Consider the following 12,381-nt stretch of genomic DNA (forward strand, 5'->3'; position numbering starts at 1 on the left):
TTATGTATTACTCATTTGATTTAACTATAAAATCTTAATGAATGAGTTTGCATGTCTGCGTGCGTTTCACATGACCCATGACTAAATAAGTGATCACATAGATACACGTTTAGTCACCAGTCCTCGACTGGCAACATTAACGGTATGAAGACGTTTGCCAGGTTCACTCCTATTCTTTAGCCGAGAAATGGTTATTTCAAGATAATGGTAAAACTGAGATTATCCATCACTGCTGATACAGAAAATATAGTTTACATTTTGAGTAATTAGTTTCTGAAATAACAGAATTAGGAATAAATTGGTAAATAAGAACAGGTTATTTGACAAAGTAATCACCTTTTTCAACATGTATCCCGAGACTGAGATTTCAATGGTCTTAATACACGAAAAGCAGGAAAAGAGTCCATTAATCTTACGCATCAAGTCAAGGGACAGAACACTATTAATTTCTAGCTGTCTGAACTTGAGCGAGAACGTTTTCACCTAATCATCGATACTATGACTAAGAATCATTTATCGTAATAGACATTTCGAGTATATATTCTCTCGATATTAAATGATTTTATGGAATACAGGCTTTCTTTAAATGTCAGTCAGCTACAACGTAGGACCAAGCACACATATGCATCGGTCCAAGTTGCCATACCTCATTAGCACAACAACATGAACACCGGATTCATAGAAATAGTTAATTTAGTGGTGGTAATATATAAAAGATAGGTTGTATATAAGGAAATGGTATAAGAAGACAGATATGAAGCGATTTTAATCTCAAGGTTTAAGGGAAGATAAAGAGTGTATACATCTACGCCATTGCCATCGATTCTGAGCCATGTCACCTAGAGTCTCCAACCATTGGTTACGATAGTCACAAAATTTGAAGTCTTCGTAGTAATGTTATGCAAAATGAAAGACATAAAAAACACTGTTTAGAACACTAGCTTGAAAACAAACTGTTGCGACTTAAGATCTATGAAATCACGTTACAAAGAATAGCAAAACTTATTTACTGAGTGTAGATATATGTACTCAGCTTTGAGTTACAAACAACAAAAATAATATGGTTTACTAGAATTTACTCAGTGACCTCGAAGACGAGTATATAAGTCAGATCAAACACATATATCGAAATCTCGTGTACTGAATAAACACTAAATGTGTAAACGGTTATCGAATTCCTACGATTTCCTTGGACTTAAAATCCTATGGCAGAATTTTTTATGGAAAGTTATTATACAAAATGAAGTATTGAACACGCATACAATAAAATATTGCATACATAAGATAGATTGTGCAGCGTCAAAATTACAACTTTAATTAGAACAAACTCTTTGAAGTTGCTTTGTCGGACTAATCGTCACTGCATCATCATCGTCTACTTCTAACCTTCTCCGACGTTCGTGAGGGGCAAACAAAACAGTATGTCTTTGTGCAGGTGGCTTATCAACTAAATAACCGGAGTGTGGTGTACGGACTGGTTTCATTCCTTCCCAAGGGTCTGATAAACTGAATGCGATCCAATTCTTGAATGGACGGTTATTCTCATTGAATTTCCTGCTACCATTTCGTGGTGATCTTGAACTAATATCAAATGCTGAAGAATTGTGCTGAGAATTGTCATACTTCCAACTCAAATCGTCTTGAGTCGATACAAAAGAACCACTAGAAATTGAACCGGAGTGGATATTCATAGGTGGATTGCAGTTAGATATAAGTGGTGAGTGTGAGGCGTATGAGTTCATAGAAGAATCAAAGGTTCGTTGATAAGATGGTTGGTTGAAATTTGGTGAACCATAACGTGCAGGGGGACTATCGACATAATAAGATGTACAACCTACGGGCGGACTCCAACAAACTAGGGAGTCTTGTGGACATCGGGGAAATCTCCCGCTGCCAAATGGAGGTGTTGAAGTGATTGGTGACCTGTGAAATTATATAAAAAAAATTGAGAATTTCTTTGATGACAAAATATCTGCAGCTACTATGAATGGTTAACCTAGCGCAATTCCATGGTCAAATACGGGCTCTTTTTATTCCTCTTTAAGCCAAGTTTTCATGTGGGCAGTGGAAATTGCTTGGCAAATGAAGGTTTATGTACTCAATTTTGAGGGATGATGATATCACTGAGCTGCCCAAATGGAATGTAAATGAGGACTTGAACCTATGATTTACTGGCTGAACGGCAAGTCCTTTAACTACTAAGTAACACTATCCAAGGATTCGAACCAAAACAGATGGAGTGAGTTTCAAACATACGACCTAATAATTGAAATTCATCTCCTTGACTCTGTCTTAACTGGTTAGGATTTATTCGGGATTAAGTGCTTTATTACACAGATTGATCATAACGAGTGAAGCAGTTGGAAATGTTTACCAGTTTACTTATCTTGAAAGTCCCATCAACCCTGGTGGGTCGGTGTCTGACGAAATCTCTGCACGGATTTGGAAAGCTTGGCTTTTATCAGCTTACATCACTTGTAGGGTGAGCCATATGTTCATTTGTCAACTAATAAGTAATAATAATTTACTTTGTCAGTGAGAAACTTGACTTCTAAAGTCAGAAGACAATAGTGGGTTGTGATTTATTGATCACATATCTTAACAGTATTGTTCATATATCGTGAAAAAATCGAGAGAGCAGTACTGGGGTTGGGTGTAGGGCACTAGTCAAAGACTAGAAACCAGCCGATGGAGTTATAAGTCTTCATGGATTAAAATGGCTAAGGGATGTGTTACGTATGCTCAACCAGCACTTACTTTTGACAAGTAGTGCTGGGTGGAGTAGAGATAGTTTAGAAGTTAGGGGCAGCCAGGCCAAGACATGAGGTCAACACATAAAATCATTGACTGTTGGAATGAACCATACTGGTAGACGAAAACTACCCGTTTAAGGTATGTATGATAATTGCGATAAAAGGCTGAGGATATTAAGTGAAATAGCCCAGACTCAGTGAGTGATGCAAATACAATCACAACTTATCTTAACCGAGATCTTCAGTCTCAGAAAACTTTTTCACTCCTTTTTCTCAAAGCATATTTATAATGTCTATTTTTTTTTCTTACATTCAATATAAATATTACTACTTCGACTCTTCTTATTCACCTTTTTAGTTTCATCACATGCTAATTTGGAATGGCAATTAAGGTCGATGCATACTTGCGTCGGGCTCTACGTTACAGCAGATCAACTGGAGACTAAATGTCGCAAATTCAATAAAAAGTGTAAAATGTACAGCATATGGGACGCAGTTAATGCATAAGTGAACCAGTTCAAAACGAGTGTTCCATTATATTAAAAGGAGGAACAGACGAAATGGTGGAATTTCCTAGTTACTATCATGTGAGCATGTAACTATAACACACTCAGCAAAGCCGAAATTTACTTTGAAAGTAATGGTAATGAGTTACCTAACTGTACCATCAATCTACTGACTACAGAACCAATGTTTCTCACAAAAAAAGCAGTATTTTAATGACCTGGTAACCCAACACACGGCAGACTACCCGGCTATGATGAGTTACGCTGTCGATTGATGTCATCCCTCGAGTATCTTGTTGCCAAATCACTTGTGGAGTTATTTTGCACATTACCTACTCAGGCAGCCCTCAAAGAACTTATCATGTTCCCGATAACTGAGACAAACAGCTTGTACTCAGTTTGAGCCTGTCAATCTGACTTGTGTAGTTGTAAAAGTTTTTGAAGTTGAGACATACTACTTTGTTAAGTGAAATCACACAATTTCCTTATTGCCACCTCGGGATTTTAAAAAAACCTCATTGAGAGGACCTGATGGAATTCCCAGATAACGGTTCATCTGCCAATGTTTTTACCCAGTGATTTGACAAAACATTTGATGAGTTCCATATCAAGCTCATTCAAAAACACTAACTTGGAAATTGAGGGCGACATACAAGGTTGTTAGGGTAAAGTAGGCATGAACTGGAAAATTTATATGGCGATATATGAGCACGAATGGCAATCCTCTACCATTCCAAGTCTATGTTGATGAAATAGAGAAACATTTGGGATCATTTTCATTCTTACTTGCAGATGCCGTAGAAACTTGGGAGATAATATGTGGTGAAAATGACAAGCACGAATCTCAAGCTGAATTAGGTAGATGGTACAAAAAATATTCCTCACAAATTTATCTTAATAACAATAGATTCATTAACATCAGACATGATATCCGTCACTTGTCCACTATAAATGAAATACCATACTAAAATGTTCTGGAATACAAGTGACTTAAAGTGATTAGCCCATGTTTTATCACAGATGTCAAGTTTTGAGCCCGTCCAAAGTATAACTCACAATTCAAAGGCGTCTGACTCGAACGACAGCAGCTCTATGGGTGGACGCTCAGGGAAATGGGTTTAAAAAAATAACTCCTGCCTGAATAACTAAAACCCGGATATAAATAATGAAACAGTCAACCATAACAGGTAGAGATATCAATACAAAAGTCCAATACAATCTCTAGACAGGTTTACATTATTCAAGTAAAAAGCCCCCCATTAAGTGTAATCACTAGAGATACCTTTAACAGACACCCCACCTACTATAAAATGTTTCTCTCTGAGCCGTAAACACAATCGACAACGAAATTTTATGAATGTTTTTGGTCAAAAATACCATGTGGAATCTTCTCCTACCCAGCTGACAAAAACGCGGTCGAATATTATATAAGATGGAGCCCACGGACAGAGAAACGGTTTCGGATCCAAAATTTAACTCGATGTTTACTGAGTTTGACTACACGTGGTCGCTCCTGGTCCCTCGTAATTGTTAACTAGGTTGATTTCTAACTGAACAGTTATTTCAAGCCCATTATGAGTCCAGACAATCTCTTGCCCAATAACGTAAATAAAGATGCAATAGACAATTCAGTTAGTCAACAACAACTTTAAAAATAACTAGAACCTAAGCAAAATATAAAATATCACTATTTGTCTGGAACTTATAGGCCGAATCAGACAGGAAAAGCGGGAATTTATAGAACCTAATTACCTAGAATGACTGTTAAATCTTGCCCTGTAAAAAGGATCCCTATTTGGGCTAGGACTACAGGAGTTCCAGGGATATCTATGCGGAGAACCTCCGTTGTTGTACATAACTGTACCGTCACGGCCAATAAGGGCGCGTAAACTTAATTTCAGTTTCCTCTGGTTCCTCTACAACGAAAATTGGTTTAGCTTAGCCAATCGAGCATCATATGGGAGCTTCATTATTTCAGAGATCAGCTTAGTTGCTATTCTCTGAACTTTTTTCAAAAGCTCTCTGTTTTTTTAAGCAGGGGGCTAGCCGCTTGTATGCAGTTCTCAAGTTTAGAAAGCACGAATACTGTACACAAAGTCAAAAACGTTTTAGCATCGACATGACTAAAGGCCCTACGCATTGACCATAGGGTTTTAAAACCTTTAGCGGCTATCAGACGGCAGTATGTACTAGTTTTTTACGTCTTGGCTAACAATTACTCTGTGAAATGTCACTGAGTCCGAGCCAAATCATCCGCAAATTGAGTCACTGAATATCAAACAGATCATTGATCCCTGTCAAAACTTTGTCTAACTCCAAATACCTGTGGCATCTTCAAGTCCTAAGTGATTGTGTGTCTGGACAATAAGTAGCTTGATGTTATTCTCCCTGTATGTATCTGTACCTTGATGACCAATTTGCATCACAATACACTCAAAAGCATTTTTCGGTAACTTCCGAATTCTCGGCCATTTAGATAATTTCCCCAGATCATTTCGAAGTTATAAGCTATCACTCTTACTTCTAATCGCTCTCCATATCTTGATATCGTCAGCATATAGCAAGACCGATTATGGTAGGAGATGAGGAAGGTTATTTACATAGAAGAAGAATAACACTGGCCACAAAACTGTACCCTAAGGCACTCCGTTAAACTGGGCAATTTGGATTTTACCCGTACTCTTCGTTGCCACCCAAGGAAGTCTTTATTCCATATTATTAGATTGTATCCAACCCCGATATTCCTTAACTTATATGACAGCCGGTTGTCAGGAACTTTGTCAAAAGTCTTGCTAAAGTCAATGTAGGCTACGCCTACAAGTAACTTTTGGTCATTAAAAGCTCACCAGATTTCACAAGCGTCTAATAAGTTAGTGAGACAAGAATAACCTACTCTAAAACCATGCTGCCTCTCCGAAAGGATTTGGTTTTCATCGAGGTACTTAAACGGCTCCTTCCGAATAATCTTTTCTAAGATTTTAACAACCACACTAGTTAGGCCAATGGGTAGGTATTTCTCAGGTTTATGTTTCGTACCTGTTTTGAAGACAAGACATACTACAGCGTTCTTCCACTCTTTTGGCAATCGACCCTGGGATATAGATAGAATAAAGCGTATACCTAGGGGGTACACAAAGAAGTTAGCCAGTTCCTTTAGTAACCTAGGATGTAGTTCATCGGGTCCTGTGGAATCGCCTATGTCAAGCTTATTTAGCAGAGCAAAGACATCGAGTTCTTTAATGGTCACGGTGTCCAATGCGTGTGAGGAGTATGTATGATCTGAAGGGGAGGAAATCTCTACGGCATATACATTGTTAAAGTGATTTGAGAATACCTGAGCTCTAACGTAATCGTCCTCCACTAATTATGAAGCATTACTGTCTCCCCACAATGCTGGAATATTTCCTCTTTTCTTAGTCCCTTGGTTTATGTACGAGTATAAGCGTCTAGGGTGTTCTATAGATTTCTCGACAAGTTTTTCTTCGCACAACCTTCTAGACTTTCGAGAGTCGAGGCACAGATATTTTGAGCTTCTCGATATTGAGATTTTGTCTTGTCAGTACCGAGCGACTTAAATCTCCTCCACACTCCCCTCCTCTTACGAAGAAGTGTGTGAACCTCCTTACTGATCCACGGTGGGAGGTTTCCCGGTCCCCTTGGTGTAGTCCGAGGGATGTGAGGTGCAGTAACTTTTAAGTATGAATTTTGACATACATCCCAAGCTGTTTCAATTGGGGACTCTGATTCTACTATCCAATCTGCTGAGGATGCTTACATTTGCTTTCCAGACATTAGGTTTGCTTTGGGCTGGCACATGCTCTTTTTCGACAAATACATAGAAATCGAAGATTAGAACTGCATGATCACTTTTACCTGAGGATGGCATGTGATCGAGGTTTGCGACATCATCCTCATAATGGGTCAGTATCACATCTAGTAAGGATGATTCAGAGTCAGAGTCGAACCTAGTTGCTTCTCTCACATGTTGCACTAAAACACATGCAATAACTACATCAACTAATTCCTGTTCAAATGAATTTTCTGACAATTCAATCCTCATATTTTTCAGTCTACCATGGGTGCAATAAAGTCTCCTAGGATTAAACATCGCCAAGTACTGCGACTTTCTAGTAAGACCTCATTCACCACACAGCTTGGACTGAGGTAGACCAAATCATTCAGCAGCTCTTGTCCTTTGCACTTCAAGTGGCAACTAATTAATACACATGTCCCACTCTCATGGGATACGTTATCAATAATGGTAATTGGGTTAGTATTTCTAATGAATAGAGCTACTATTCCTCCTCTTTTGCGCCTCTGGATCCTGTCGGTTTTTGTTAAGATGAAACCTTCAAAATCATGTCACGTACTGTCTATAAACCGCATTAACCACGTTTGTGTAACTTTGATTACATACGGCTTGGTAGAGTCTACCTGTACTCCTAGCTCCGATCGTTTATAGTACAAGCTCTGAGCATTTGTGTAGCAGATTTGAAGCCCATTTAAATGGTTTCATGCTGCACCCAGAGTGGTTTCGGCTTCATTCTTTGTCGCGGCCTCACTGTTACGTCCAATTATGAGTTTTTGCCCGTTCCAACTATTGAAGTACTGGCCGTCGATATACGCAAATCACGAACCTAAGTAGGCAAGATAACCAAAACTCCAAATTAAATACCAAGTTTATTCGCAATTCACAAATAATCGACCAAAGTCGTTCTAACAACACTAATTATAACAATTACAAAACAAACCTTCAATTTTGTAGGTTCCCGGAGCAAAAACTCCCAAATACCAAACCAATGACAAAAGAAACCAAAATGTCCGAACAGAATGATATAAACAAACAAGTCCAAAGGTTAAGTAAAACGAACACATCCAAAAAACAGTAAAATTGATGTAGAGTAAAAAGGTTTTAATCAGCCAAATGTCTTCAGTTCTCCCGTAACACTCACAACTCTAAAATTTACGATTTTCAGGTCCTTCTCGCCAGCATTTAACTTAAGATTCAGTTTTACTTCAACTTTTTGTCCTTTACACGGTCCGCTAGTGGAAAGTTTTTGCGGACAAAGACTCCTGAGCCCTTTAGCTATTGTCCATTCTGTAGTGTAAAGTCCCTTTCATCGGGAGATTTAAATACTACATTTAGCAGCCTGGATTGATCCTGTTCCAAGTCCATTTGGCTACCTTGTCTATAAACCTTCAGTAAGGTGACTCCAGAGATACTTTGAGACATTTACTGAATTAGTAGCTGCTTTATCAACTCAATTTCATGGTCAAAACAAGTTTTAGATTCTGAGCTATGGCTCATCTTGACTCCATAAAAGATAACTTACCTGTAACTATGATCAGTCTTCGACTTTCTGGCTACTTTTTAGGGGACTCGCTTTTCTGTAGTAACATGTCGTTTCTTATTCTCGATCTGTATCCATTCATTAACTTTTGTTGGAGTAGCAACCACAGTAGCTTTACACGAACTGTGAGATCCCGGACGATTGTCGATGACTTGGGTGGTCAGGTTTTTGATTTCCTGTTAGAAACAGACCTAACCTTACGATTAGGTTTTCTGTGCGTTTTCTGCTGGCCGAAATTTGGTGAATATAGGGCAGAAAAACTTATCCTCAGTAACAACTAACCAGTCTAGAACATGTACTTCCCGGCATGTCAACCACTTTCCAAACATATCTTCAAAAACCACTTCTGACTTCCAGTCTGACTGGCTTTACAACCATCGATTGTGAAGATGTTACGTACATTAGCGTTGCGAAGCACTGAATATCCGTGACATCTTTGGTGGTGAGCTCAACGCGGTACAGTGAGTGGGTCTCTTCTTTTTCGTAACATTAGATGTGCTTTTTACACATTGTGGTATCATTATTGTGTTTTAAGATATTTTCTCATGCTGATAGATTTTATGCTTATTGTGTCGAAACGCAAACGTAAACTGTTCAAAATTAAGACACGTCCCCCTACCTTGGAACTCATGCCACCATAGTCCAACTGAACTACATGTCTGAGTTTACATTAACTTGCGTGAGATTTTGTGGCTCATAGAGTATATTGTAAATTGCCTTATTTCACCACTGCTCATATTAGTAATTCTGACATAAAAAAATAAGGTAGGGAAGGCCTTGTTCTGAGATATCTTAGTTCGTGTAAGGAAACAAATGATTCGTGTTATTAGGTGAGAGTCTCCAGTGGTATTGGTTTCTAACCACACGATCTTTGAAGTCGAGCATATAATTACTGACATTTCCATTCAACATGTAACGCTTGGAGAAGATCAGAAATGGTGAACGCAGGGAACAAATTGTTCGGGATGTCATGGCTCGACCATGCAGGCGTGGTCATTCTCCGTAACTAATCCCTATTCACGTTATATATTGCACTATCCCCAGCATGAATGTGTCCTGGAGAAGTGTTGAAAACCATATTGCCTATCTTCAGCAAACGATAAGTCAGTATTGATAACTATGTGACTTCCATCAAGGATCTTATAGACTCGGTAGTCACATCATGACAAATCTACAATTTGGCGGTTATGTCTTTTATTATATTAGAAAAAATAAATGTACTAATATTGAACTAAACCAGTCGACAACATGCCTATTACCTGTGTTAGTTCTTTTTCCTTGAAAGCTTCTGAGAGTGCCTAGTTTTCTTGTGTGAGTCAAACGGAGGAGCGAACATCGTCTTCGGGTAAAAAGTTGCAAGTATTGAATATATAGTGGCATTGGGTCATAACCACACAATCCGCAAAGCTGAACATGAGACAATTGGGAAAATCTTTGTTGAACATTTAACGCGGAGAAAAACCTGACGATGGAGGCGGGAAGAAAGAACTCAATTGAATTAGTTCAGTTAATCCAATCCATCGGGTGGCATGGCTCAGCCTTGCAAGCATGGTCAATCTGTATGAATTGTATTTATTCATATTAAACCTATTGTTCTATCTCCAGCTTGAATTTGTCCTTTACCATACATTGGTGATTGTTATGATGCGATGAGTCGTTGTAGACAATGATGTTACTTCAACGTAAGATCTTGTAGATTGATGATAATAATTATTATATATTTCTGCAAGGGCAGGTACATACCGTTTTTACAGACGTGATCTACGAGTTACAACATATACTGGTTCGCAGTATGTATCCCAAGCAGGGTTGTTTAGTAAATATAACCTATAAAAGTTAATAACGATTCATTCGTTCTGATATACTGTGTATTCTTCAAAATATTTTCCAGAGGGGCATTGTGTCGACGTTACATCATGACGCATCTACTATTTCAGGATCAGGTCTATTATTAGAGCAGTACTAATAACGAAGTAGACCATAATCCTACAAATACTCACTGTGAAAACCTGTATGCCATGGACGTTTATTCGTTTATGACTTTTGCACTCGTCTGTTATGTCTTCTGGGAGGTCGTAATCTGGTAGGAAGAAAAAGGCGATATGTCAAGCATTCTACCCATCAAAATCAGACCAACTCTCAATCTGCGGCAGGGCAGATTTGAGATGTGTAGTGATACTGTGATTGCACGTGTAGCTGCTCTCATTACTTTTTCTAGATATCTGGGTCACATATTAAACAGGATCTTTAATTCAGAAGACGATTTTCACGTTTGGATTTCATCAAGCTTGTGTATATTGTAGTGAACGAGTTCACTTGAAGGGCACATGCATCTTAGTCTCCTACTATTTCCCTCTAGATTTTTACATAAGCGTATGGTAACATCGGAGAATCAACTATATTTGGAAGTTTATTTACACACAGTATAAAAAGTAGAGGACCTAAGAAAGAGCTTTGTAGTAGTCCACATATTACTGGTTCCTTGAAGAAGCATTTTAAATTTATTCTTACTTCCTCTGTACAGCCTACCAATAAATCCTTGATCCACTTCAGGAGGGTTTTTCGTGCTGTTGGGTACCTCTCGTTTTATTACTAAAAGAAACCAGACTAAAAATGAATAGGTCTTTATTTGGATCGTGGAACAGAACAGTTTGGACGTGGGGTTATTTTCAGGAATACGAAGTTTTTTAACATTCAACATAGAATGGCAAGAAATATAATGCCTATACAAAATAAAAAAGAGAATGAATACTTGAGCAACAGTTTTGACACTACTAAGATGTTTTCGGCCAGTTCTTAGCCAATCAACCTGAGCGGTTACAAAGTCCCACAATCCACGGATTTTCTAGCTTATTTTTATGCACCTTATCAAGTGTTTTGTTCAAGTCTATGCGTAAAACATCCACTGATTTTTCATTATCTATAGCTTCTGCCAACTGTTCTCTTGCCATAAGGAAGTTTGCTGTGCAAAATAATTCTCTCCTGAAGTCATGTTGTCTGCTGTTTAACAAATCGTTCGTTTCCACGAATGTCACAATAGACATTTTGATTATTCCTTCTAATTCTTTTACCGCGACATCATGGAGGGGGTTTACAGGTCCGCAATTTGGTGGAAGTTGTCTAGTTCCTGATTTGTGAATCTCGGTGACAATTACAACTTTCTATTCCATAGATAACTCACGTTGACCAAGTGACACATTGAATATCGTAGTCAGTGGAGCAGGAATGTATTGTGAGATTTGCCTTGAGACTTTAAGGTGCTGTTCATCCAGCCCCTTTGGTTTTTCCGAACCCAAAGAGCTAAGCTCCTTAAGTCTTGATCAAAGCCCTCAGTGAGCTGACGATTTTTCTACTTTGCACTTGGGTCTAGTTCTTCGCCTAGAAGATGCTCAAGGGTCGAAACTGCCTCGAAATTGTCCGTCATGGTCTTCCTCTATCATTTGTAATGCACTCCCTTTAGTAATTAGGTTGGGCGCCCAATTATACATTTATGGCAGCAAATAAATCCCCCAAATCGATAATTCTGTGAGTCTTCGACATTTGGTGCTGATCGCATTATTTTTAACGGACTCACTTAGCTGTAGGCGCTCGGTCATTATTCCACACCAGATCATGAGTGAGTACGCCGTGCTTCACTTCACCTACAACCGCTAGCCAGCCTAGACTAGTCACTTCTCGATATATCGATACTCTGTCAAATATATCTTCGAACCTTTTCATTTCTGACTTCTAATTTGACTGAGTTGGCATGTTTCGATTATAAGAGGTGTT

At 38.5% G+C, this 12,381-nt stretch overlaps 1 protein-coding gene across 1 annotated transcript; it reads right to left on the reverse strand.

The window, feature by feature from the left end:
• Nucleotides 1–931: 931 nt before the first annotated feature.
• Nucleotides 932–5,115, reverse strand: Smp_166320 (hypothetical protein; the record flags this gene model as incomplete). Its single annotated transcript, XM_018795027.1, has 2 exons — nt 932–1,923; nt 5,012–5,115. 2 exons carry the CDS (start codon nt 5,113–5,115, stop codon nt 1,314–1,316), a joined length of 714 nt encoding a protein of 237 aa, XP_018649381.1. The 3' UTR covers nt 932–1,313.
• Between the last annotated feature and the right edge of the window lie 7,266 nt (nt 5,116–12,381).

This window comes from Schistosoma mansoni, chromosome 1 (genome assembly GCF_000237925.1).
Source record: "Schistosoma mansoni strain Puerto Rico chromosome 1, complete genome".
NCBI lineage: Eukaryota > Metazoa > Platyhelminthes > Trematoda > Strigeidida > Schistosomatidae > Schistosoma > Schistosoma mansoni.